Consider the following 25,995-nt stretch of genomic DNA (forward strand, 5'->3'; position numbering starts at 1 on the left):
TCAGACTTTTTAGCCTGGGCAACACAGCAACACCCCATCTCTACTAGAAATACAAAGAAATAGCCAAATGTGGTGGTGTGCACCTGTGGTGCCAGCTATTCAGGAGGCCAAGGTGGGAAGATCACTTGAGCCTGGGGGACGGAGGCTGCAGTGAGCCAAGATTGTGCACTCCAACCTGGGTGACAGAGTGAGACCCTGTCTCAAAAAAAAAGTCATACTTTTAGTTTGAAATTAGCGATAACTGTGAATTCATAATACATAACATATATGTTTGATAGCCATATTAGGTGAGATTTAAACCATATAGCATCCATTTACACCTATAACACTTTTAAAGTCTCCACACTGAATTTCTTCTAGAACTGAGCAAGGGATTTATAGTTTGGCTGAGTCTCCCATGATTTGGAATTAGATGTAATTCATGTGGACTAAGCTAAACTTTACTTTTTACTGTCTTTTCTTTAGGGGTGGAGGATAGTGGCAATTGAAGGGTATAATTTTAGAACTAACAGAGAATTTGCAAGGAAAGTACTAAGAATTTCCAGATATTTGTCTCTCAGATTTTTAAACACTAACATTCTACTAAATTTGCTTTCTCTTCCTCTTTTTCTCTACCTATACACATATGTACACACAAATATATACTTGTTTTTCTGAACTGTTACAGTCCCGATGCTCCTTTACCCCTAAATACTTCAGTGTATATTTCCTAAGACCAAGGAGTCCTCTTATATAACCACAGTACGGTTCTCAAAATCAGAAATTAACATAAGATGATCTGATATATAAACCTTATTCAGATTTGATCCATTGTATCCAAAATGTCCTTTAGAGCAAAAGAAAATCTGAGAGCTCATCCATTGTTTTGCTGTCATCATTTTAGTCTCCTTTAAAATGAGATATGTTCCTGACTCTTTGTATTTTATGACATTGATATTTTTTGAAACATGTAAGCCAGATAATTTGTAGAATGTCCCTTAATTAGCGTTTGGCTATTGTTTCTTCATGAGAAGATTTAAGTTATCCATAGGAGTGCATAACTTTAATCTGTGGCAGTCTTACAACAGAAGTTATGTTTTGAGATGGAGTCTTGCTCTGTTGCCCAGGCTGGAGTGCAGTGGCATGATCTCAACTCACTGCAACTTCTGCCTTCCAGGCTCCAGCAATCCTCCTGCCTCAGCCTCCCAAGTACCTGGGACTACAGGTGCGTACCATCACGCCCTGCTAATTTTTGTAGTTTTTATAGAGACAGGGTTTTGCTATGTTGCCCATGCTGGTTTCAAACTCCTGGGCTCAAGCAGTCCTCCCACCTTGGCCTCCCAAAGTGCTGGGATTAGACACATAAGCCACTATGCCTGTCCCATATTTCTTGTTTTTTTTCAAACAATCATGTGATTTTTTGTTGAAAACTAGACATTTTGAATACAGTGCTCCCCAACTTATGATGGGGTTATGTCCTAATAAGCTCATCATAAGTTAGAAATATTGTAAGTTGAAAATTCATGTAACACCCTGATAGACCCATCATAAAATAAGAAAATTATTACATCAACTATAGGACCGTCTGGCATATAATGTGGCAATTTTGGAAATAAGATTGTCTCCCCTCCCCAGGGTTTCTTCTTGTTTCTTTGCTTAGTGACTTTTCTGAACTAATTTTGAAAGTCCATATCTTTTGTTGTATATAGCCACTGATGTCTCTATTCAGGTAGTTTGGGGGTCAGCAAATGATTGGACAGAGATTTTAATAGATTCTTTGAACCAGTAAGCTTCTAGTAGTTGTTGAGGAGCTCTGTGTGCATGTTAGGGCACGCCTTTATCACTCAGCTAGGCAGTTGCTGCTTCTTAGATTCCACTTCCTGGTTATGCAAAACCTCAGAGTTAACCAGAAGTGTGAGATCTTAGGTCTTTCTCAGGTCTGAGAACACAGCCCTGAGCATATGCACAGCCTTACACATGCACATGACCTTCCAGGAATCTATCTGAGATTTTTTAAGCCTCCTGTGGACATCTGATTCTCCAGTTTTTCCTGTTAAGCTTTTTGCTTAGCCTATTGGTTGCTCTCCCAAGATCCACTGCCCCAAGCAGCCAAGATATTCAACAGTTTGCTCTAATTGTTCTCAACAACTTCTCCAGGGATAAGACTATTCTGCACTAGGCAAGCTCTGAGTGAGATTTTAAAAACACAGCCTTAGGAGTGGTCTTTCAGGGAAACACCAGAAAACTCAAACAATGACAGTTCTCCAGCAATGGTGGTTTGAAGGAGCTCTGTCCAACCCCATTTTGCTTGGCTTCCAGGCTGCTGGTTGTCAAGACTAATGCATAGGCTGGACACCGTGGCTTACACCTGTAATCCCAGCATTTTGGGAGGCCAAGGCAGGCTGATCACTTGAGGTCAGGAGTTCGAGACCAGCCTGGCCAACATGGTAAAACCCCATCTCTACTAAAAATATAAAAAAAGTTAACCAGTCCTGGTGGTGGGCACCTGTAATCCCAGCTACTCAGGAGGCTGAGGCAGGAGAATCACTTGAAAACCCGGGAGGGGGAGGTTGCAGTGAACTGAGATCGTGCCACTACACTCCAGCCTGGGCAACAGAGTGAGACTCTGTCTCAAAACAAAACAAAACAAAAGACTAATGCATAGCTTGGGAGTGGGGTGGGAACAGGAAAAATGCAAGATGAAATGTCAGAGAGCTAGCTGTTTTTACTGAGATTCAGCCATTTTTATAAGTAAATGCTCCCCAGATAGCTCCAAGCCTTTGGTTAATTTCCAGAATGCTGAAAAAGTTCATTTTGACTTGTTTTTTAATCCATGTTCTCAATGCTTTTATGGTTGAGAGGATTTCCAGGGGTCCTTACTCTGCCATTTTTGCTGATATCTCCAGTCTTCGCATTTTACTTTGAAAATTAGATGATTGCAGCTTTTATTTGTGTGCATATTACTATTCTGAAAAAAGTTGTTTTTGTATTCTAGCATTATATAAATCAGTGTTTTTTTTTTTTTTTTTTACAAATGATTTTAACAGAATCTTACTGAAAATCAAGCAGCTGTTGCAAAAGAAATGCGAGCAGATGCAGATGCCTATAGACGAAAAGTGGATCTTGAAGAACACATGTTTCATAAGCTGATAGAAGCAGGTGAAACACAGAGTCAGAAAACTCAGAAGGTAAAAATACGATCCATTTAGTGTATATGCAGAAGAGAAATTTTCATCTGTCACCCTCTTAAGAGAACAAAATCGAAATTAAACTCTGTAAAGTTGAATTAGTTTGTTTCTTTGCTTCAGTTGTCACAGTTCCTAGAATCTCACATTGTTTCCTTTTATATATAGGATGTTTACTTCACTGACAATCATATGCATGTCTTTTTCCTGCAGTTTGAGGAAATACAAAGGAATTTCCTCAAAGAAAATACAAAGGAATAGTGACTTACAAGAAAATACGAAGGAGTAGTGACTTAGAAGAAAATACAAAGGAATAGTGACTTTACAAATTATACTGTCCTGGCCAGGCGCGGTGGCTCAAGCCTGTAATCCCAGCACTTTGGGAGGCCGAGACGGGCGGATCACGAGGTCAGAAGATCGAGACCATCCTGGCTAATACGGTGAAACCCTGTCTCTACTAAAAAATACAAAAAAATAGCCGGGCAAGGTGGCGGGCGCCTGTAGTCCCAGCTACTTGGGAGGCTGAGGCAGGAGAAAGGCGTGAACCCGGGAGGCGGAGCTTGCAGTGAGCTGAGATCCGGCCACTGCACTCCAGCCTGGGCGACAGAGCGAGACTCTGTCTCAAAAAAAACAAAACAAAACAAAACAAAACAAATTATACTGTCCTTCTATGTTCTGCCTCTGAAAACTGTCCCTGAGTTGATTAGGTTCAAAGCATCAGGTCCCTGCCTGGTATGTAAGCCAGCACTTCCAAGTGTATTGTGTGGACTATTAACTATTATTCAATAAGATGGGGGATGGTCAAGTAAGTATTGGAAATGCTGTCTTAAAGTGAGGTATTTTTCATGCCAAATTTGAGGATACTGTACATTTGTGAATATTTAAGAAAATTTCCCAGATGTATTTCAGAGAATTTCTTATGGAGTACGCTTTCAGAAATGCTGACTTAAGTGAATTGAAATAGAACTTGAGACTTTCAAAGAAGAGCTTTCTCTATTACGTCTTTAACACAATGTTAAATGGGTATGTGTACCGGTCTGCTCCTGTTCCGAAAACCAGGAATAGTGTACAGTAGATACCTTCTGTTCTACAACAGTCTCTTAGGTGATTTCCTCAAGATATTCCTTTTTTTTTTAATAGGCTTTCGTCCAGTCTGTTAAAATGGGCTCTTCTTCAGAGTGCTGAAAACATGGAAATTGTTGAATCCCACCCATCCCCTAGCTGATAAGTTCTTAACCTTAGCTGTAAATTAGAATCACTTGTAGAGCTTTTTTTTTTCTTTTTTTTTTTTTTAATGTAGAGACTGAGTCCCATTCTGTCACCCAGGCTGGAGTGCAGTGGCATGATCTCAGCTCACTGCAACCTCCGCCTCCTGGGTTCAAGCAATTCTCCTGCCTCAGCCTCCCTAGTAGCTGTGACTACAGGCACCCGTCACCACACCCAGCTAATTTCTACTTGAAGAGTTTTTTAAAGGTGCCAGTACCCAGCTGTCCAGTGGTTGGTTTAATTGGCTTGTGGTGAGGCCCAGACATCAGCTTCTTTTAAACACTCCCAGGTGATGCTAATATGCAGCCAGAGTTGTGAACAACCGCCCTAGACACGTGGATACATTGAATGGTTATACCTTCATTTTATATGTTAGCAGTCTGACCTTGTTTCTGAAATATATAACTTTTTCCTAGGTGATTAAAGAAAATTTGGCAAAGGCTGAACAAGCATGCCTAAATACTGACTGGCAGATTCAGTCTTTACATAAACAAAAATGTGATGATCTACAACGAAACAAATGTTACCAGGAAGTAGCCAAACTCCTTAGGGAAAACAGAAGGAAAGAAATAGAGATATTAAATGCAATGGTGGAGCAGGAAGCCAAGAAGGTAAAACTAGTGTTATCAGCTTTTTGTTATATCAAGCATTGGGTTTTTTTGTTTTTTCTTTTTTTTAAAGAGACAGAGTCTCACTTGGTTGAACAGCCTCAAAATTCGAACTCCGGGCCTTAAGCGATCCCCCTGCATCAGCCTCCCAAAGTGCTGGGATTACAGACGTCAGCCCCTTTACCCAGCCTAAGCACTGAAATTTTGAAGTAGTACAGAGTCAAATGACAAAAGCATCAAACCAAGTCATTCTTGCTGGAAAAGATAATCTGATTTTAATAGGTGTTTGTCAGAGAAGTCATCTAATATTGATTCTACAAAAAAATGATTAAGCGTCTTTCTCATTTACATTAGTGTGCTTCAATTTCTCAACTTCCTGGATTTTTGTTCTGGCTGCTTCAATAATATTAGTGCTTTAATTTAGCTCATTCTTTATACTTACAATGTAAAAGATGCTGAATAGGTAGAAATGGTCTGTAGCTGCTAGTAACAAAACCCTACACTACAGTGACTAGGAACAGGATAGATATATAGTCTGGAGGTAGGGAGTCCAGGGTTAGTACTGGGGCTCCACCGTTATCAGGGGAATGTCCTCTTTCAGCCTTTCTGCACCTCTTCTTAGTGTATGGCTTTCATTTTCAAGGTTACCTGCCCATCCAAGATGACTCCTGGAGTTCCAGCCATGACATACCCACTGCAGACAGCAGGGAGAAGGGAGAGCACAAGTGCGAATGTTCTGCCTCCCACCTGAGTCACACTCCCTTCTAACTTCTTTCCAGGAGTCCCACATCATATTTCGAGCCACATTTGTCAGCAAAGGATGCTGAGAAAAATAATATTCTTCACAGGGAGCATGATCATCCCAAATAAAATTAAGATTCTTTTCCTATCAGTTAATAGGATAGCTAAAAATAAAAACAAAAGATTCTATTCCTAAAGAAGAATCAAAGAATGGAGTCCGAGGAGGTAATTAATAGTATATGTCACACGTGTGTATCTTTTGGTTGCTCCTTCCAAAGACTCTGGGATCTGTGCTCTGGAGATATTTTTGCAGGTACCATAGACTTTTGTAAGGACACTGAGGAGCTGGGGAAAGATCAAGATCTAGATACCTGGCTTAATTGCTTCTCTCTGTTGCTGTATCACAGTGTCTATTCTGAAAGCTGGCTTCTTTCAGTGTATTTCCTTCAAGTCACTATTCCAGATTCATTTTCCTCCTACCCCATCCCAGTGGCATGGAGCCTTATCTTATAACCCTTTCATTCTAGGACAGGAAGAAGGGCTTGGAGAGGGTGGGAGTAATACCCAGAACCCTGAGGCTGTTCTCAGGAAAACTGGGGTGGAAACTCACATTCTCAACATAAACATTGCTGACACTAGGGCTAGACTGTGTGAAATTCACTGCTGCTGGACTTTGGGTAAAATGGTATTTTTGAGAGTTGACTGAGAATCATTGTAAGGGCCTTTCACGTTCTGCAGAAATCCTTCCTTCTGTCTATCTAGTGTCCTGTGTTATAAAGCTGATTTGACCACTGCGTGGCCTTGGGAAGCTGCTCAGAATCAGCCCCCTCATCAGTAACATGAAAGGGATGGATATCTGTGATCCTTCCTTGCCCTCCTATTTTGTGATTTTTTTTAAAGTTTTTGTTATTTAATGCATTATTTCTATAACATAAAAATAATGTGTTTCCATGTAAAAGCTGTAGCTTTTCCAGAATTTTGGCAAACTTTAGGAGTTGGATTTTAAATATATTTTAGTTACCTTCTGAGCTAATTTTAAGATTATTATTTTCCCATTTTATGGAGAAGAAAATAGGGGTGAATAGAGATCACTTGACTTCCCTGTGGTCATCATGTGGACGAGAGCTGGGCAAAGAGTTCATTCTCTGAATTTTGTAGATTTTATTATTAAGATGTAGCATTCAAATTAAATAAAATGCAATTGCCACGAATACAAACCTAGCTTAGTCTTGTAAGATTTGAGATTTGAAACTTACTGAAATGCATTATTATTTCAGCAACTATTGGGATATAGTTGTGTGCTTTGTGGCACTCTGTAGTACTGCGGGTTGGATAAAACCTGCCTCTGCTTTCAAGGCTCCTAATAGCCTTGGGCCAACACACATTACCGTAACACCAAACGGATCCTACTTGCCATGGGAATATAAAGGAAAGTGGATAGAGAAGACAGAAGGGGCTTATTCTACTGTGAGATGTGTATTACTATACTTTTTATGTAATTTTTTTCCATTTATTTGAATTTAGTGGAAGGAAGCTGAAGGAAAAGAGTTCTGTTTGAGATCAGCAAAGAAAGCGTCTGCTCTTTCAGATGCATCTAGAAAGTGGTTTTTAAAGCAAGAGATAAATGCAGCTGTAGAACATGCTGAAAATCCATGTCATAAAGGTGAGTGTCTTGAGAGGCCTTTCTCTCCATGATGTTACAGATTTATTCTTTTAGTAGGGTCTATTATTATGATTTTTTTTGTTTTGTTTTGTTTTTTGAGACAGGGTCTTGTTCTGTCACCCAGGCTGGAGTGTAGTGATACAATCATGGCTCAGTGCAGCCTCAACCTCCTGAGCTCAAGCAGTTCTCCCATCTCAGCCTCCCAAGTAGCTGGGACCACAGGCGTGCATCCCCACACCCAGCTAATCTGTTAAATTATTTGTAGAGATGAGATCTCACTATGGGGCTGGGCGCGGTGGCTCAAGCCTGTAATCCCAGCACTTTGGGAGGCCGAGACGGGTGGATCACGAAGTCAGGAGATCAAGACCATCCTGGCTAACATGGTGAAACCCCGTCTCCACTAAAAAATACAAAAAACCAGCCCGGGCGACAAAAAAAAAAAAAAGAGATCTCACTATGTTGCCCAAGTTGGTCTCAACCTGCTGGGTTTAAACCATCCTCCCGCCTTGGCCTCCCAAAGTGCTGGGATTATAGGCGTGAGCCATTGTGCCTGGCCAATGAATAAATTATTGGGATGTATTTTGGCACTTCTATTCAATCTACTGCTCAAGTAAAAGGTGATCACTGGTTACTATATTTTTGGTGGGAAAGGGTGGGCTGAGGAGGGACTATTACAAAAACAGAGCCCCAATGGAGGAAAAAGTTTGTGCAGACTGTCCTGTGGAGTTCTGTTTGATTCTGTTGTTCCAAGGTGAAATATGTGCTTTGCCAAAAGCTGGTCCTCAGAACAACAGTATATTCAAGTACCACAGGGAAACTTCTCATAGGATCTGATCCAACACTAGGTTTCAGTACAAGGCTTATAGTGGCATCAACTGAAAAATCAAAATTATAATTTAAAACTCTAAAATACTCTGGAGGCTGAGGCAGGAGGATCTCTTTGAGACCAGGAGTTTGAGGCTGCAGTGAGCTATTATCATGCCACTGAACTCTAACCTGGGCAACAGACAAGACCCTGTCTCTTTTAAAAAAAAAAAAAAAAAGTTTTCCATAAAATTCTAGAGTACAGTTAACAAGGCACTTTTATTTTACTATGTTGCCTTTTATAATGTGAATACGTTGCTTTTTAAAATAATAGCTTTGTTGATACATAATTCACATGCCCTATAATTCACCTTTTTATTTATTTATTTATTTTTTTTTTTTGAGACAGAGTTTCGCTCTTGTGTCCCAGGCTGGAGTGAATGCAGTGGCATGATCTCAGCTCACTGCAACCTCCACCTCCCAGATTCAAGTGATTCTCATGCCTCAGCCTCCGGAGTAACTGGGATTACAGTCCCAAGCCACCATGCCTGGCTAATTTTTGTATTTTTAGTAGAGATGGGGTTTCGCCCTGTTGGCCATGCTGGTCTCAAACTCTTGACCTCAGGGATCCACCTGCCTCAGCCTCCCAAAGTGCTGGGATTACAGGAGTGCCCAGCACCGCACACAGCCTAATTCACCTACTTAAAGTGTATTATTCAATGGCATTATATTATCATGTACTAAAAAATACACTTACAGAGTCGTGCAGCCATCACCACAAGAAAATTTAGAGCATTTTTCAGCACTCCAAAATAAACCCAGTACCCGTTAGCAATTACTCCTCGTTTCCACTCACTCCCCCAAGCCCTTGGCAACCACTCACTACCTTGTGTCCATTCACCTATTCAGGAAATTTCATGCAAATGCATGTAATATATGGTCTTCTGTGTCTGGTTTCTTGTACTTGGCATAATGTCTTGAGATTCAACCATGTTGTAGCATATATCAGCACTTCATTCCTTTTTATTGCTGAATAATATTCCATTGTGTGGATATTACATGTTTTTTCAATCTATTCATCAGTTGATGGGACATTTGGATTCTTTCCAGTTTTTGGCTTCATGAATATGCTGTGTGCATTACTTTTCCATTTCACAAATTTGAAGAGTGAAAATATAGTTTAGGTCATTTAATTATGCCTACTTTTTTTCTTTTTTTAAAGACAGAACTTCACTCCATTGCCCAGGTTGGAGTGCGGTGGCACAATCTTGGCTTACTGCAACCTCTGCCTCCTGCATTCAAGCGATTCTCCTGCCTCAGCCTCCTGAGTAGCTGGGACTACAGGCGCATGCTACCATGCCCAGCTAATCTTTAGTAGAAATGGGGTTTTGTCACGTTGCCCAGGCTTGTCTCGAACTCCTGGCTTCAAGTGATCTGGCTACTTTGGTCTCCCAAAGTGCTGGGATTATACCTCACCCGGCCAAATCATGCCTGCTTTTAAAACCCCTCATTACCGCTCCTATTTGAGATTTAGTGGTCCCAGATAGCACCAAGGGTACTTCGGGGAAGTGGAGAAGAGTAGGATGTGACCCTGCACAAATTAAATATTTAAAACTGGCTTACAAAAGATAACAACCATGGGAGCTGTCACTTCTCCCTCACCCTCTCACACTTACCCTTGATTTTGTGTGTGTGTGTTTGTCTGTTTTTGTGAGACGGAGTCTCACTCTGTCGCCAGGCTGGAGTGCAGTGGCGCAATCTCGGCTCACTGCAACCTCCGCCTCCCAGGTTCAAGCAATTCCCCTGCCTCAGCCTCCCAAGTAGCTGGGATAACAGGCACCCACCACCACGCCCGGCTAATTTTTGTGTTCTTAGTAGAGACAGAGTTTCACCATGTTGGCCAGGATGGTCTCGATCTCTTGACCTCGTGATCCTCCTGCCTGGCTCTCCCAAAGTGCTAGGATTACAGGCATGAGCCCCCATGCCCAGCCTTACCCTTGTTTTAGAAATAAAAATAGAAAATATTTAGAGCGCTATCTATGTAGAAATAGAGAAAAGTAAGAAACTGTAAAAAAAAAAAAAAAAAAGCTTTCCTTTCCTCATCAGTGGTTTTCCTACACGTTTGCCCCTCTGCCTCCATGATGTCTTCCTTCCATGCTAGCTAAATTTTTTTGTCAGACCAGTCAACCGTGTATATTTTTGAACGTTGCTAAATTTCACCACTGGAGAGAATTTGATTAATAAACATCCAGTTTTCAAAAGTCTTAAGTTTATGACTGAATGATCTGTCAGTCATTTTCTTAATCAGGGTATATAGATTTAATCAGATTCATTTAATCCTAAAACCAGGAGGCAATCACCTACCATTAAGAAAATGACATTTTTGGGCCAGGCGGCTCACTCCTGTAATCCCAGCACTTTGGGAGGCCAAGATGGGCGGATCACAAGGTCGGGAGTTTGAGACCAGCCTGGCCAATATGGTGAAAACCTGTCTCTACTAAAAATACAAAAATTAGTCAGGAGTAGTGGTACACCCCTGTAATCCCAGCTACTCAGGAGGATGAGGCAGGAGAATCGCTTGAACCCAGGAGGCGGAGGTTGCAGTGAGCCAAGATCTCGCCACTGCACTACAGCCTGGGCTACAGAGTGAGACTCTGTCTCAAAAAAAAAAAAAAAACCCTATACATGTTCAAAAAATACATATGTTCAAGACCTCACCTATAGTGATTTCATTCAGTAGGTCTAATAATAGTAATAATTCCATCGGTAGCTCTAGGGTAGAAACTAGGGAGCTAGATTTTTGTTTTAAAGTTTCACGGGTGAATCTCCCCAGCCAGTGTTTGAAACATTGCTGGAGACAAAAGGAAATCATTAGTTGTTTGAACAGAGATAATATTTACAACATAGCCCTTTGGGAAGATGAACTGAACAGGAGTGGGCAGGTTGAATTTTGGAGGACAGATGAGAGGGAGCTGTAAAATCTCAGCTCTGGCTGGGCACAGTGGCACCTGTAATCCTAGCAATTTGGGAGGCTGAGGCGGAAGGATGGCTTGAACCCAGGAGTTCAAGACCAGCCTGGGCAACATAGTGAGACTCTGTCTCTGAAAAATAAAGAAACTTTAAAAAGATCTGAGGAACCACACCTGATTCCCATCTTATCTGTGCAGCAGGTATAGCAGTGGCCAGGCTGCTTGGGCCAAAATGCTGGTAGACTGGGAAGTTCATGACCTTAGTCCATTTGCTACAAGTATTTTATTTCAAAGTTATTTCTGGCCAGGCGCAGTGGCTCACGCCTGTAATCCCAGCACTTTGGGAGGCAGGCGGGTGGATTGCCTGAGGTCAGTAGTTCGACCTGGCTGACATGGCCAACATGACCAACCTGGCCAACATGGTGAAACCTCGTCTCTACTAAAAATAGCCGGGCATGGTGGCGCGCACCTGTAATCCCAGCTACTCTGGAGACTGAGGCAGGAGAATCGCTTGAACCCAGAAGGTGGAGGTTGCAGTGAGCTGAGATCACGCCACTGCACTCCAGCCTGGGGTGACAGCGAGATTCCATCTAAAAAAAAAAGAAGTGTTATTTTTTCATAAAATAGTTCAATCTGCTTTCTCTTTTCTCTGTTCTCTGAACAGTGCAGATTGCAGGCTATGTTTACTACCTCCACCATGTCCAGCCCTTCAGAGGTTTGAAGATGACTCCTAGATTCCAGTCCCCCACCAGTTCAAATTAGTCATTTGGTGATTAGTCACATTACCTTAATGACTCATTGAGCTAAAACTGTGAGTTAAAACCATTATCTAAAGCTTTTTAGAGAGGTAAAAGGCAGACATCTTACCGGTTCAGTGAGACTCCCAGCATTCTGGGCTCGACACATGGAGGCTTAGACGCTAGTGGTGGGAGTAGAAAGGAAGGGACCATTATAAGCAATGTCAGGATGCAAATGTTTTTAAAATCACCTTGGTGTCATACTGGATGTGCTGCTGTAGGAGTTAGGAAACAGTAAAAGCACGGCTGAGGGTGAGTGTAAGTTTTTAGATGAGGACAGTAGTTGATAAAAGTACGGGGAGGCACCACCGGTTGCTAGGGCACTGCTCTGCCTGCTGCTACTCTTAAGAAGGTTTCAGGTCAAACTTGCCTGTGGCTGGCTCTGATTGGCTGAATGTTTTGATGAGGCCCTGCCTGGCTAAAACCAGTAGTGATCAGCTCATAATCATTTCCAGGGAAGCTTTGCTAATCACATTTCATAATCTCTATCTTAATATCCATATGTTTGAGTTTGTTGGCTTTGTGTTTTAGCTGAAACTGTTTTTGAAGTATGTTTTACAGAAACCAGCTCAGCTCTTAATTCTCACTAATGACACTTCCTTGCCTTTTGAATGTTGACAGCATTCTTCTTAAAATAGAAAAGAAAGGAGTTTTTAGCCGTCCTTGGTGATTTTAAGTTACTAGGGACCATTTGGAATTAGTAAGCCTTTCTACTCACTCCCAAACATCATCTTGATCTCCTCACTTTTATAACAGAAGAACCCAGGTTCCAAAATGAACAGGAGGACGCAAGCTGTTTGCCTAGAACCTCACATTTAAATGACTCTTCTGAAATGCATCCCTCAACGCAGAGTAAGTTGATAAGAAAATTATTCTGCCATTTTAAATTTAACGATATTTAAGCAAAATTGTGATGTAAATTATGTTTATAGCATGTGGATGCCATTTTCCCAGGGCACTGATAATGAAAATCCTAAAAGGGAGGCAGCAGGATTCTCTCATATTTCCCAGTGGGAAAACTGGGTGCAGACCAAATTCCAAGTAAAGAAAATGTGCTGAATCCACTAAAGCCACTCCATTTCTTGAGCACCAGCGCTGCTGCCCAAAAACGTAGTTGGAGGTTCTAACAGAAGTCTCTGACTAGATTGATAATATGAGATTAATAACTAATTTGACATCCTTGTGGAAAAAATCTCAGCGTTGTTTTTCAAAGCTATTGCATAGTTGAATTTTCTTAACTCTGTTCATCTGGGCTGGGTGCCCTCCAGCAACCATTGAAAACATGCTGGGCACTCCAGTGGAATTCTGGGCCCTACCAGCAGTAGAACTGCCAAAGGCAAATGGCTTCATGCTGAGTTTTGATCCCTGGACGTGGTTCATTGGAAGGTTTTGGGTTTTTTAGAAGGGACAGAGTAGAAACATGTTACAGAAATGTAGTCACAGCATTAGGCCATCCATAAAGAAGCTAACAGTCTTCCCAGTAAAGTGTATTATTTATTCTTAAAAGGGAGGAGGAGACAAGACACTCTGTTCAACTTTCTTTCAACTAATTGTTTTCAATAAAACTGCCATATAGGTGAAGCAGAATTTAACAAGATCTTCTGAGTTCTTTTGGAAGAACAAACTTTTATACAATGTCCCAAAAAGAAGAGCTTTATAAGAAATATACCTCATACCAAGTCAGGAGATTCCAGTATTGTGTAAAATATTTTTGCTAACTCATATTTTTACATGCATCTATAAATTCTGTGCCAGAATATGAATTAAACCAAAAATCATTCAAGAGTCAGATGAAGTATGAGAGATTCTCAGCTATTCTCTATTCTGACATATCAAAACTTAAATTTTTAACTAGATAATTCTAAATTTTAAAATGGTTATTTGGTAACCTTAGGTTATTTGGCAGCAAAATACAAAAGCATAAAAGCTGGATTTCTTTGGGAGGAAAAACAGTTTTTCAGAAAGATTGTTTATATCCCAAGTATTTCAAAGCAGAGAAGTTCTCTGTTAGCATTCATTCGGTCCAACAAATAATTATTTGGCTTGTAAATGGAACCACCTAGGGCCAGGTAATATGTAAAATTTGGGTTTTAGAATTGCATTTCATTATTTATTTTTACAGCACATTTATCTTTAAAATAAATGCTGTATCATTGCTAACATCAGAAAACTCAGCTTTTCTAAATTTTAAATTTCATTTTCAAGTTTCTTTAAATAGAAGAGCAGTAGAATGGGACACCACGGAACAGAATCTTATCCAGAAAGTGAGGAATCTTCGTCAGAGACTCACTGCCCAGGCTCGGCACAGATGTCAAACCCCTCATCTTCTGGCTGCGTAGAAGGCACCTCAGCTTGAGACAGTCGAGAGAGAGACCTATTTTGCAATCAGTGACACTGATTTTTAGATTATTTATTTAAAATTCCTATAAAGATCAGCCCTTTGTACAGAAAAATGTGTCTATAAAAATTATGTGTTATTTAATTCTGATACTTTTCGGCTTGTAAATGGCTTATTGTACTTTTTACAATAAAAATGTTTTAGAAACGGTTAAAGCTGTGTTAAGCTTTCAGGTTGCAGGGACTGGCGTAAACATCAGTAACTTTAGTCGATAAAGGTTTATCTTAAAGATGAATGGAGAAATAAAGAACAGGAAATGATCTCAACAGCTCTATAGCCTGGACTGAGAGAGAACTCAGCAGCAGGTGGAGAGCACCAGCAGCCTGGAGTGGTCTCCATCACCACCTTCCTGCCCACCTCTGCCTCTGCCAGCGGGACCTCATCTTTGTCAGGGACCCCACCGGACTCGCAACATCTCATCTCTGGCCCAGCTCCTTCTGCCCTCTGCCCACATCTTCTGGCAGCACCGACTCCTCTTCCTCCGTCCCTCCGCTTCCTGGCTCCACAGTGGGGCTGCTTGTGACCTCCCGAAACTTACTCGCTGAAAGAAGGGTAGAAATACTTGATATGAGGATTAAGTAAGGTCAGCCAGGCCAGACATGGTGGCTCACAACTGTAATACCAGTGCTTTGGGAGGCTGAGGCAGGTGGATCACTTGAGGTCAGGAGTCCGAGACCAGCCTGGCCAACATGGCGAAACTCTTTCTCTACTAAAATTACAAAAATTAGCCGGGCGTGGTGGCACACACCTGTAATCCCAGCTACTCGGAAGGCTGAGGCAGGAGAATCGCTTGAACCCAGGAGGCAGAGGTTGCAGTGAGCCAAGATCACGCCACCGCACTCCAGTCTGGGCGACAGAGTGAGACTCCATCTGAAAAAAAAAAAAAAAAAAAAGAGAGATCAGGCCTAAAAAGTTCCTGGCCCAGTGCTTGACACATAGTAAGTGTACAATATGTAGTAGTAATTATTTTCTCTGGTGCCACGAAGCATAATCTTATGGTTAATCAAATATTTTCAGCAAAGTGCTCTCTTTTGCCCAATAAGCAAAGTTCTAAAATGATATCCTGGCATTACATACAGCATTGGTTTCCCAAGAGTATCTTCCTCAGCCTAGTTTTCTGTACATTTTTAGGTGGCTGCAAACATATGCCTGCATGGACCAAGCTGGTGTGACAACAGGAATCCCAGGATATAGAATACGTAGAGTGTGATGGAAACTTTGGTAGACTAGAATTGCTTGCTCACCGGAAAGCATCGAAATTCTGAAATTCTGTGATTCTGCCACCCAGAAACGGCTGTCTATTGCAGTTTTTTACCTCTATTTCAGGTCCTCTTTTACTAGGATTTATACCCAGTCAGGTCTGTTTTGCAGCTACACATACCACATACACATACAAAACCCTCTTTTTTATATCTAGAACTGCAGTAGTTAATTTTTGAAAAGAGTTCCTGTTCATCCAGTGAAAGTGCGCTATGAATGCTCTCACCCAAATGAAGTTTTTATCACATGCTTCCAGTTTTCTCTGAGCCTACATTTCTCCGATAATCTTGATAAAATCACTGCCTTAGCAGATTTCAGATACTTGGTTGAAGCGCCTCAGTCATATGTGCTTGGTTGGTATTGCAAAGGTTATCACATGTAATGAAATATATAAAATACATTTCTGATTATCTCTTCCTGCTTCTTGACATTATATCTTCAATCTTCAATTTCTTTATAATGTGAATTCTCTGGAATTGAATAAGGACTGAACTTGGCTAAAATTCTTGGCTACATTTAAAAAGTTTCTCTCCATTACTCCGTTGAGTTTGTTAAAGAAGAGCGGTCCCTGTAGGCCTTTTCATATTTATTACATCCATAAAGTTTCTCTCTGGTGTGAATTCTGCAATGTTGGCTAAATGTTGGGCTTCAGCTAAATCCCTCTCCACATTTGGCTGCTTTTGGAAAGTTTTTTTCCAATATGAATTCAGTGGTGCTAAATAAGCTGTTAAGTTGGTTAGGAGCCTTTTCGAATTTATTTACATTCATAGAGTTTTTCTCTAGTATGAATTCTCCCAGGTTGAGCAAGATTTCAGCATTTGCTAAAGGTCTTTCCACAGCCATTGCATGTGGGTCGTTATAGCAGCTGACTACAAGGACTGCATGAGGCTTAATTTATTAACACGGGTGTGCTTATCCGAGAGTCTGGATTTAATGTTTAAACTCATTGTGTCAGTCTGGGTCCAGTCAGGAAGCAAACCACACAGTTGTTTGGATGAGGAAAGTTTAATGTAAAGACTTATTAAACTATGATGGGGAGCAACTATGAAGATGTAAAGAGAACTCGACAGAGTATGTAGGACTGAGGAGAGCACTCAAGGAAGGACAGACTCGGAGGGGAGGCTCCTCCCTCCCCCAGGCTTAGGTTCAGACCTGGTCAAAGAAGGTGTGGTTGCGGACCACTGGATATTGGGGAGGGTCTCAGACTTAGCCAGGCCAGGGGTAGTCCGTGTCCCCAGGCAGCAGGAAACAACTCTCCTGGGGACAGACAATCCGAGGCTGGTAAAAATGCACAGGGAGGCAGGGCATAAGGACCCCGCTTGTCAGGGTGGTGTGCAGGCTGGCCATATCCAGAGGGCCACAAGAAACCACCCTCAGGCACAGGCAAACAGGCCAGCAGGCAGGTACTCAGAGTGCGTCAGGGTGGCACTGCTGGCGTGAGGCCTGGAACATGCCAGTGTCCAGACTGGGAAGACTATAGTGACGTGGTCATTGGGCCAGGACTGTGAAGTCATAAAGCAATTGTGCACACTAGGCACACGGGGCAGAGCACGACTAGATGTCCCCCATGCACACGCACCGCTGGTGGGCCATGAAGCAAGAGTAAGCCAAACAGAACATTGGAGCAAGGAAGAGAAGCCCTGTTTCTCCTGCAGTGTCCCTCAGCACCCTCTATTGACAGCTCAGCATCATGCGCATTGTAAGGAGAAAAGCCTCAAGAGCCCAGCCCATCGCTGCAGACCTGAGATGATTGATAACTGCCACTCTCATACCATGGAAAGTGGCTCCACAGTTTGCTTGGTTGGTTAACAGGAATGTGGACTCAATGTTGGCCTCTATCTAATGAGACAGATGCCAGAATTTCCCTGGCATGATGTGGATGCTGGTCTCCAAAGGCTCAGGGAAGTAAGAATGTAGGGGTGGATTGATCACATCTGGCCTCCTCACTCACCTCCCAATGCCACGCTCTGGGTCCAAAAGTAACTTCCTTTATGAAGGCACTGAGCAAGGGAGCACCTACAAACCTGCAAAGCTCTGTGGTGGCTCATGCAACAAGACGCGACGGCGACAGATCCCACCACCATGGATGTGCTCCCTGGTTTCAGTGGGGATAATGGAGGCAGCAGAGGCCAGGTAGCAGCATTTAATTACCAGACAACCATTTACAGTAAAGGGCAGCAGGGCGGCAGTAGTATTAAAGGATTTTTGGCTACTGATAATTGACTACACTGTCCCTAAGAATGAAATAGATAGGTGGCCTACTAAAATGTTGCTTGAGACATGTAACAGGAAAAACTCCAGACCTGGTAGCCAAAAAACTGACTCGAGTCATCACCTTGGAGCGTCATACGTGTCACCCAGTTTCCAGTATGAAAATGATTCCCAGATCCAAAGCCTCTTGATAGAAGGGGAGGCCAGGTCTCCCTGAGGAAGGACCCTGAAGCAGTGCCACATATACGTGCTTATGAGTATTCTTTGACCCTTTCCCAAAGAAACCTCTTGCCATTTACTTGAAGGGTTGTGTACTAGGGAAAAGAAAACACCCATATCTCCCAGGGATTACTGAACATGGGTTCTGAATTGACACTAATTACTGTGGCCTACCAGTGAAAGTCAGGACTAACGGTGGTCAGTTGATCAAAGGAGTCTTGAGCAAAGTTTGAATTACAGAGGGTGAATAGGGCCATGAAACCAACCTGTGGTTATTTTCTGAGTACCTGAATATATCCCTGAAATAAACATACATGAAAAATGGCAGAATCTCCCCGTTGGCACTAAGACCCATTGAGTAAGAGCTATTGTCCTAGAAAGATTCAAGTGAAAGCCCCTGGGATGTCTTCCTTACCAGGATAGTAAACCTGGCTAGTAAAAAGTTATCACAATTATCCCCGGGGGCTGGGCGCGGTGGCTCACACCTGTAATCCCAGCACTTTGGGAGGCCAAAGTGGGCGGATCACCTGAGGTGAAGAGTTCGAGACCAGCCTGGCCAAAGTGGAGAAACTCCGTCTCTACTAAGAATACAAAAATTAGCCGAGTGTGGTGGCACCTGCCTGTAGTCCCAGCTACTAGGGAAGTTGAGGCACGACAATTGACTGAACCTGGGAGGCAGAGGTTGCAGTGAGCCAAGACCATGCCACTGCAGTCCAACCTGGGCAACAGAACGAGACCCTGTCTCAAAAAAAATAAAAAATAAAAAATCCCCAAGGAAACTGAAGAGAATCATGCCACCAGCAAAGAATTGAAAGACGAAGGGCTAGTTATAGCTATTCCATCGTAATTTAATTCGCTATTTGACCTGGGCAGAAGGGAGACGGATCTTTGAGAATGGCTGGGTTAGCAAGAACCTAGTAGGTGAGGACCGCAGTTGCAGCGTCTGTTTCAGATGCGGTCTTGACACAGCTCCCGGCATATGGTATATCCCAGCGCCTGCATGACCTCCCTGAGACCCCTCTCCCCAGACCCTATCATGACCTGCCATGTCCAGATAGGTTCGGTGCCCACCGCTGGCCTCTCATCAATGCTGCTTACCCATCCCGCAGCCCCCTCGCCGCCCCACACAGTGTTCCCAGTCACTCCTCTATTGCCTCCATTAGACGGCCTTGAACCCCGCCGCGCTCGCAGCGCGGTCCTGGACTGTGACTACCCGGACTCCTGCCCTAACCCAGAGCTGTGCTCGACCCCCCGGCGACGGCCAGTACCCAAGGGCAAGGGCAAGGGCGAGGGCAGGTCGAGGAGTCGGGGGCTGCTCCAGGCCCTCACAAGTGCTCTTTCCTGAGCACTCGGGCCGCAGCGCGAGGGTGGTCTTGGCGGGGGCACTTCTTAACAGGTTCACCTGGTCGCCGGATACTCGACGCAGATACGTCTTTTCTCCTTATTTTCAGCCCGGGACTTTGACCAGCAAACAAAACGTTTCTTTTCGGTGGGGCTGTAAGGACAGCAAACAAAAGTATTGTGCCCCGTGTGAGGATCGAACTCACGACCTTCAGATTATGAGACTGACGCGCTACCTACTGCGCTAACGAGGCACCTAGCAAGCGCTTTCGGACGGAGAATTATGAGGCCATACGGCTGGTGTGCTGCGCATGCTCAGTTTTACTCTTACCACCACTGTAAATCCCGTACAGAGCACTCGGAATTCTAGTTCCGCTGCTGTCCCGTTTGTCAATTAACAAACACTGCGGTTGGCTTGTCAGTGCCTCGCTGGGTAGCGGCGACACGGAGAAGGGGAATTTTTCCTCCTATTGTGAATCGTTATTTTTGTATAGTGCGTACAAACCGTTTGCACACTCGTGAACGCATGAAACACTTATTAGGCACCTACTGTGTTCCCGGCCCTGTGCTGGGTGCTGCTTTCACAGGAACAAACCCAGGCTCAAGGAGTCGGGCGAAGATGCGTAATGATTGGAAAACACACACACACACACACACACCCTTCCTGTGGCCAGTGCCCTGTTGCACACTTGAGCTGGTTCTGATTTTTCTTCCTTTTTTTCTTTTTGCTATTCAAACAGGACTTCAGGGAATAACCGTGGAAGCGAGGAGTTAATAATAAGTTAACTGGGAAGCACGCTCTCCTTTCCCTTTCACTCCCCTCCCCTTCCTCCCAGCCCTTTATATAAGCTCATTTACCTACATTATTGCTAAAGGAAACTTCGTGCCCCTATCGAAAATGGAAAACAGGTAAGGGTTTTTCCCTAACACATGTTCAGATGAATACATAACTATTATAATTTTAAAAAACCTCTTCCACGTACTGTCTAAAATCAGCCAGACTGTAGCACACTGAGGATTTGTAAGTTTCGCTGGATGTAAATTTCACCTTATAAAAAGGAAATTAAGACAGAACTCTGGGCAAGGCCGGGCGTGGGGACCCCTGGGGGGAGTGTGCGGACGCCCGCGGGTCTGGGTGCCTCCCGGGGAAAGGACAAGTGATGGACAGGCCGACAGAAGGACAGGGAGTCGGGAGAGGTTCGTGTGGACCTAGGTGGGTGTGCGGATACTCACGGCACAACTCTATCAACTTTTCCGTTTGTCTGAAGTTTTTCCTTAGAAAATATTGGGGGAGGAATTTTTTTAATCACCTAGAATTTGAGAGATACGGTGGGGTGTTAAGGGGGCAAAGGGCAGTATGAGTACAAGCAGGTGGGGACATATCATCTTGACAGCAGACACCACAATTGCTGAGGGTAGGGGAAGGGGAATCTCGGAGTGGATGGGGGTGTGGCCTGCTCGACCTCCGGGTGGGAGAAGGACTGGGAGCTGCCAGGCCGGTGGCCGTGGGGCGAGGAAGGAGGAGTTGGAGGTGGGGCAAGTTGCCGGGACCCCAGACCCGGAGACTGACACCCAGTCCTCGGGAAGCTCCTGGATCCCACGGTCTATGGTGGGAAGCCCAGGACTTCTACCAGCCTTGGGGAAGCGCGCATGCACACGTCCCTGCGGGAATCCGACCCAGGGGGCTTGCTCCCTGGTAAGGTTGCTGGGGCATCCTCTGCGGACTGCGGACTGGGAGTGTCACCTAGATCTAGCTGCTTCTTCCAGATCTGCAGGCCCGAGGAGGTGCTGATTGACCTGCGGATTAAATCCCAATGGTCCTGTCTACCACAATTACAAACAGCCCCACTTTCGGGCGTAGCAGTCCCACGACTGGCAAGCTACCCAACATATTGACTCCTCACTTCCACAGTTATTCCCTGAAGTCGTATTTGAACAGGATGAAAAAGAAAAAAAGAAAAGGAAACAGCCCAAGTGTACAACAGGGAACTAACTGGTCACAGGCATAATGGTCTGTCCGGGCTGTAAACAAGAAAAAGGGATGCTCTATGTTGTGATATGAAATAAGTGAAGAACACAATTGCAGAACTAACAGGGTGTGAGACTATTTCTGTAGAAAAGGGTAGATGTTTACATCTGCTAGTATTTGCACACAAAAAGCTAAGATCGCTGGACGCAGTGGCTCACGGCTGTAATCCCAGCATTTTGGGAGGCCTAGGCGGGAGGATCACCTGAAGTCGAGAGTTCAAGACCAGCCTGACCAATATGGAAGAAACCCCATCTCTACTAAAAATACAAAATTAGCCGGGCATGGTGGTGCATGCCTGTAATCCCAGCTACTCGGGAGGCTGAGGCAGGAGAATCGCTTGAATCCGGGAGGTGGAGGTGGCAGTGAGCCGAGATGCCGCCACTGCACTCCAGCCTGGGCAACAAGAGCGAAACTCAGTCTCAAAAAAAAAAAGAACAAAACAAAACAAAAAAACAAAAAAAGCTGAGATCAATAATTAATACTCTGAGGGGTGGAAACTGTATGGTTGGAGGCAGGGGTGACATGAAGACTCTTTAAAAAAATAAACTTTATTTTCTAAACAGTTTTACAGTCACAGAAATATTGCAAAGATAATAAGAGTCTCCATAAAGCTTTCACCCAGGGTTCCCTATTATTAGCATCGGTCGTTGGTATGTGTTGTTTGTTACAAGTAATGAACCGGTGTTGATGCATTAACTAAAGTCCATCTTGACTCGGATTTCCTTAGTTTTCACCAGATGTCCGTTTTTCTGCTCCAGGACCTCATCCATGACACAACATTACATTTGATGGTCCTGTCTCCTTAGGCTCTTCTCGGCCGTGACAATTTCTCAGACTCTTCCTGGGTTTTGATGACTTTGACAGTTCTGAGGATATTAGTCAGGTATTTTGTAGAATGTCCCTCAGTTTTAACATTTGACTGACAGCTTTTCTGGGATGAAGACTTTTCACTGTATACCTTTGAACAGTTTTTTAAAAACATACTTGAACTATGTTAATCTACAACCTATTTAAATGTTGACGTACATTAATTTAAAAGACGAACTGTAGGAATTAGAAGAAAAAGGAGGAGAGGAGGGGAGGGAGAGGGAGGAGGGAGTGGAAGAAGGGAAGGAGGGGAGGACGAGAAGAAAGAGGGAAAGGAAGGGGGCATGGGAGGAGGAGGAGCAGAAGGAGGAGGAGGCTACCTGGAGGAGCTGGGCTGATCCTGCCTTGGGCCCGGCTCTCCCGGCGACCTCCCGGCTCTCAGACCTGGCTGAGCCTGGCGGCCGCCAGGGGACGCTGTGCCGAGGGCTCGCCGCCGCCGCCCCTCAGGTTTCGGCTTTTTCCAAATTAGCCTTGGGACACACCGCGCCACTACCCGGTGCAGGATACCACGCCGGATCCCCACGCCATGGCGAATCCCCAGCCATCACCCAGACCTGCTCAGGGAGGGGAGGAAGAACAGGAGTTGGGGAGGAAGAACAGGAGTTGGGGCGGGGGCGGTGCAGATATTCCGCTCCATAAAGTGTCTCCAGCTTTTAAAGATGTATGTCCCCAATTTTCCAAGACCTTTCGAGTGAATTTTCCAAGAGCCTTTGAGTGGAATGAAACTCTCGCGGCATCCCAGCCGCGGCGATGGGGTCCCGCTCCTGCAGAGTCCCGGCAGGAGCAGAGACTCGGGAGGGGACCGCTGGCTGCCGGAGCCCTGCTGGCGTCCGGAATGAGGGCGGTCAGGGTCGCCTCCCCACGGGGTCGCAGGTGAGGGAGTGGGGCCGCGCACGGAGGCTCCTTCAGGCGGTGACCCCCAGCTCTGACTCGCAGAGAGTGACTGATGCCGAGGACCCGCTGGGGATCCGAGGGCCTCAGCCTGCGCCTGCGCCGAGGCTCCCTGACCAAGACCTTCCGGCCCCCAGGCCTTTGCACGGGCAGTTCTCGGCCTGATGTGTCCTGCCCTCAGGCTCCTCTATAGAGACGGAGATCTCTTCCTTGCCCTGCGTCAGCCAGGTCGGAGGTCACCTTCCCGCCGAAAACCTGATCACCATTGCCTTCATCTGCCTCCTTCTCCCATCCTCCTCCCCAGGCTGAACGTGCTCCTTCCTCCCAGCTAAGCGCCTTTCCTGCGGTGGCTCATTTACTTCCACTCCTAGAGCAACCTGAAGGGCTCAGTGCTTCAATTGCCCTTCACTTAGGCAAGCGAAACTCAAATTCAAGGTCAGGCGACCTGACCAAGTTCAAACGATCACCGCCCCCTTTCTCAGCAGTTTCCAAATCATTTTCCTCACGTGCATACCCTAAAATAATGTTGAAAAACTTCTGTGCATCTCCTCTCATATTAAGTTAATATCATAACAGTTTAATTATAAACAATTGCAAAAGACATAATTACCAGTGTATGTAAATATGACATTTAAAAATATACCCAATGGGCCGGGCGCAGTGGCTCACACCTGTAATCCCAATGCTTTGGGAGGCCGAGGCGGGCGGATCACCTGAGGTCGGAAGTTTGAGACCAGCCTGGCCAATATGGTGAAACCCCGTCTCTACTAAAAAAAATTACTCGGGCGTGGTGGCACGTGCCTGTAATCCCAGCTACTCGGGAGGCTGAGGCAGGAGAATGGCTTGAACCCGGGAGGCGGAGGTTGCAGTGAGCCGAGATCGTGCCACTGCACTCCAACCTGAATGACAGAGTGAGAGTCTGACACACACACACAAAAAGACAAAAAGTACCCAATGACATCTGTATATCCTGTGGATTCCATACAAACCAAAATCTATTTTGAAATATATACAAATATATCTTCCAACATTTGGAAAGTTTACATTTAATTGCCTCCTTGAACTCATTTCCATTCTAATTCCCGCCACAGAATACTATCCCCCTACAGTACATATTTTATGTTTGAATGCGTTCATTGATCACCTAGCATGCCTCTAAGCAACAAAAAATAGAGTTTATTGGAAACCCATTTTACAGAGTGGAAAGTGTATCTCTGTGTATGCATGTGTGTGTGTTCTGGGAGGCGGACCCCGGGCTGACTGAGCAGGGTAGCTTAATGGAAACCTGTTGAGAGTGCCAGATGGACCCAGGCAGGGTCCATCTTCCCTGGTGCCAGATGGACCCAGGCAGGGAGACCCCCTGGGACACCCAGGCAACCATCCAGGCCCAGGCGATGAAAACATATCCTTGCAGGTGGTTATAGAGAGCCAAAGGAGGGAGCCACGTGGAGGCATGTTCCACAGATGCAGGACTTGGGCCTGGCTGTCAAGAGAAGCCAAGTCACTCCAAATTGGGATGAGCAATGTCCAGAAACATTCCAGTGCCACTGCTGGGGAGGAAAGCGGGAAAAGAGGGGCCTGTTCGGAGGAATGCAATAAATTCTGGTTTTGCTTATTTTCAATTGCACAAATAGTATGTACTCATTCTAAAATACATGCATACAGCCATGCTGTATAAGTCAGCTGTCACTGTGCTAGTGCTGCTTAACAAACCACCTGAAACGTAATGGCTTAAACAGCAGCATGTGTTTTCCTTTCTCTTTTCTTTTCTTTTTTTTTTTTTTTTTTTTTTGAGATGGAGTCTCACTTTGTCACCCAGGTTAGAGTGCAGTGGTGCAATCTCGGCTCACTGCAACCTCCACCTCCCGGGTTCAAGCAATTCTCCTGCCTCAGCCTCCTGAGTAGCTGGGATTACAGGCATGCATCACCACACTCAGCTAATTTTTGTATTTTTAGTAGAGATGGGGTTTCACCATGCTGGTCAGGCTGGTGTCGAACTCCTGACCTCGTGATCTGCCTGCCTCCCAAAGTGTTGGGATTACAGGTGTAAATCCCTGTGCCTGGCCCATTGGGTATATTTTTAAATGTCATATGCTCAGTTTTATATATACTCAGCCTCCCAAAGTTCTGGGATTACAGGCATGAGCCACTACACCTGGCCTTTTATTTTTTAAACAGCTTTACTGACACATAATTCACATACCATATAATTCACCTATTTTAAGTGTACAATTAAATGACTTTGGTTATAGTATATATTTTTTAAATTGTGGTAAATATATGTAACACAAAATTTATCACTTTAACCTTTTTTTTTTTTTTTTAAGACAGAGTGTTGCTCTGTCACCCAGGCTGGAGTGCAGTGGTGTGATGACAGCTCACTGCAACCTCCACCTCCCCAGCTTTAGCGATCCTCCCACCTCAGCCTCCCAAGTAGCTGGGACCACATGTGCATGCCATCACAGCCAGTTAATTTTTGTATTTTTTGCAGAGACAGATTTTTTTGCCATGTTGCTTAGGCTGATCTTGAACTCCTAAGCTCAAGCCATTTGCCCACCTCAGCCTCCCAAAGTGCTGGGATTATAGGTGTGAGGTACCGCACCCAGCCCATTTTAACCATTTTTTAAAACTTTTTATTTCAATACTTTGGGGGGTACAGGTGGTTTTTGGTTACATGGATACGTTGTTAAGCAGTGATTTCTGAGATTTTGGTGCATCTATCACCCGAAGGAGTGTACCCAAAGTATAGTCTTTTATCTCTCACCAT

The 25,995-nt window shown here is 44.3% G+C and overlaps 1 protein-coding gene and 1 non-coding gene across 19 annotated transcripts in view; one reads left to right on the forward strand and one right to left on the reverse strand.

Annotated features, from left to right (window-relative positions):
* The window catches only part of TBC1D31 (TBC1 domain family member 31), a 71,997-nt gene extending 57,432 nt beyond the window's left edge, over nucleotides 1-14,565 (forward strand). For 10 of the 18 annotated variants that reach the window (XM_021942596.2, XM_021942600.2, XM_021942594.2 and 7 more), the window contains 5 exons: nucleotides 3,027-3,167; nucleotides 4,847-5,041; nucleotides 7,304-7,442; nucleotides 12,769-12,864; nucleotides 14,218-14,565. In XM_021942596.2, coding sequence (XP_021798288.2) covers nucleotides 3,027-3,167; nucleotides 4,847-5,041; nucleotides 7,304-7,442; nucleotides 12,769-12,864; nucleotides 14,218-14,351 — 705 coding nt within the window. In that variant the 3' untranslated portion in view covers nucleotides 14,352-14,565. Of the gene's footprint in view, nucleotides 1-2,298; nucleotides 2,413-3,026; nucleotides 3,168-4,846; nucleotides 5,042-7,303; nucleotides 7,443-12,768; nucleotides 12,865-14,217 lie in introns of those variants that run through there. The other 8 variants (XM_021942599.2, XM_021942605.2, XM_031669728.1 and 5 more) reach the window with 3 other exon arrangements.
* A 5,057-nt stretch (nucleotides 14,566-19,622) lies between these two features.
* TRNAM-CAU lies at nucleotides 19,623-19,695 on the reverse strand. The gene has a single exon. It is a non-coding gene; the product is annotated as a tRNA-Met (tRNA).
* Nucleotides 19,696-25,995: the final 6,300 nt, after the last annotated feature.

The sequence above is a fragment of the Papio anubis genome, chromosome 8 (genome assembly GCF_008728515.1).
Source record: "Papio anubis isolate 15944 chromosome 8, Panubis1.0, whole genome shotgun sequence".
In the NCBI taxonomy this organism is placed as follows: Eukaryota; Metazoa; Chordata; class Mammalia; order Primates; family Cercopithecidae; genus Papio; species Papio anubis.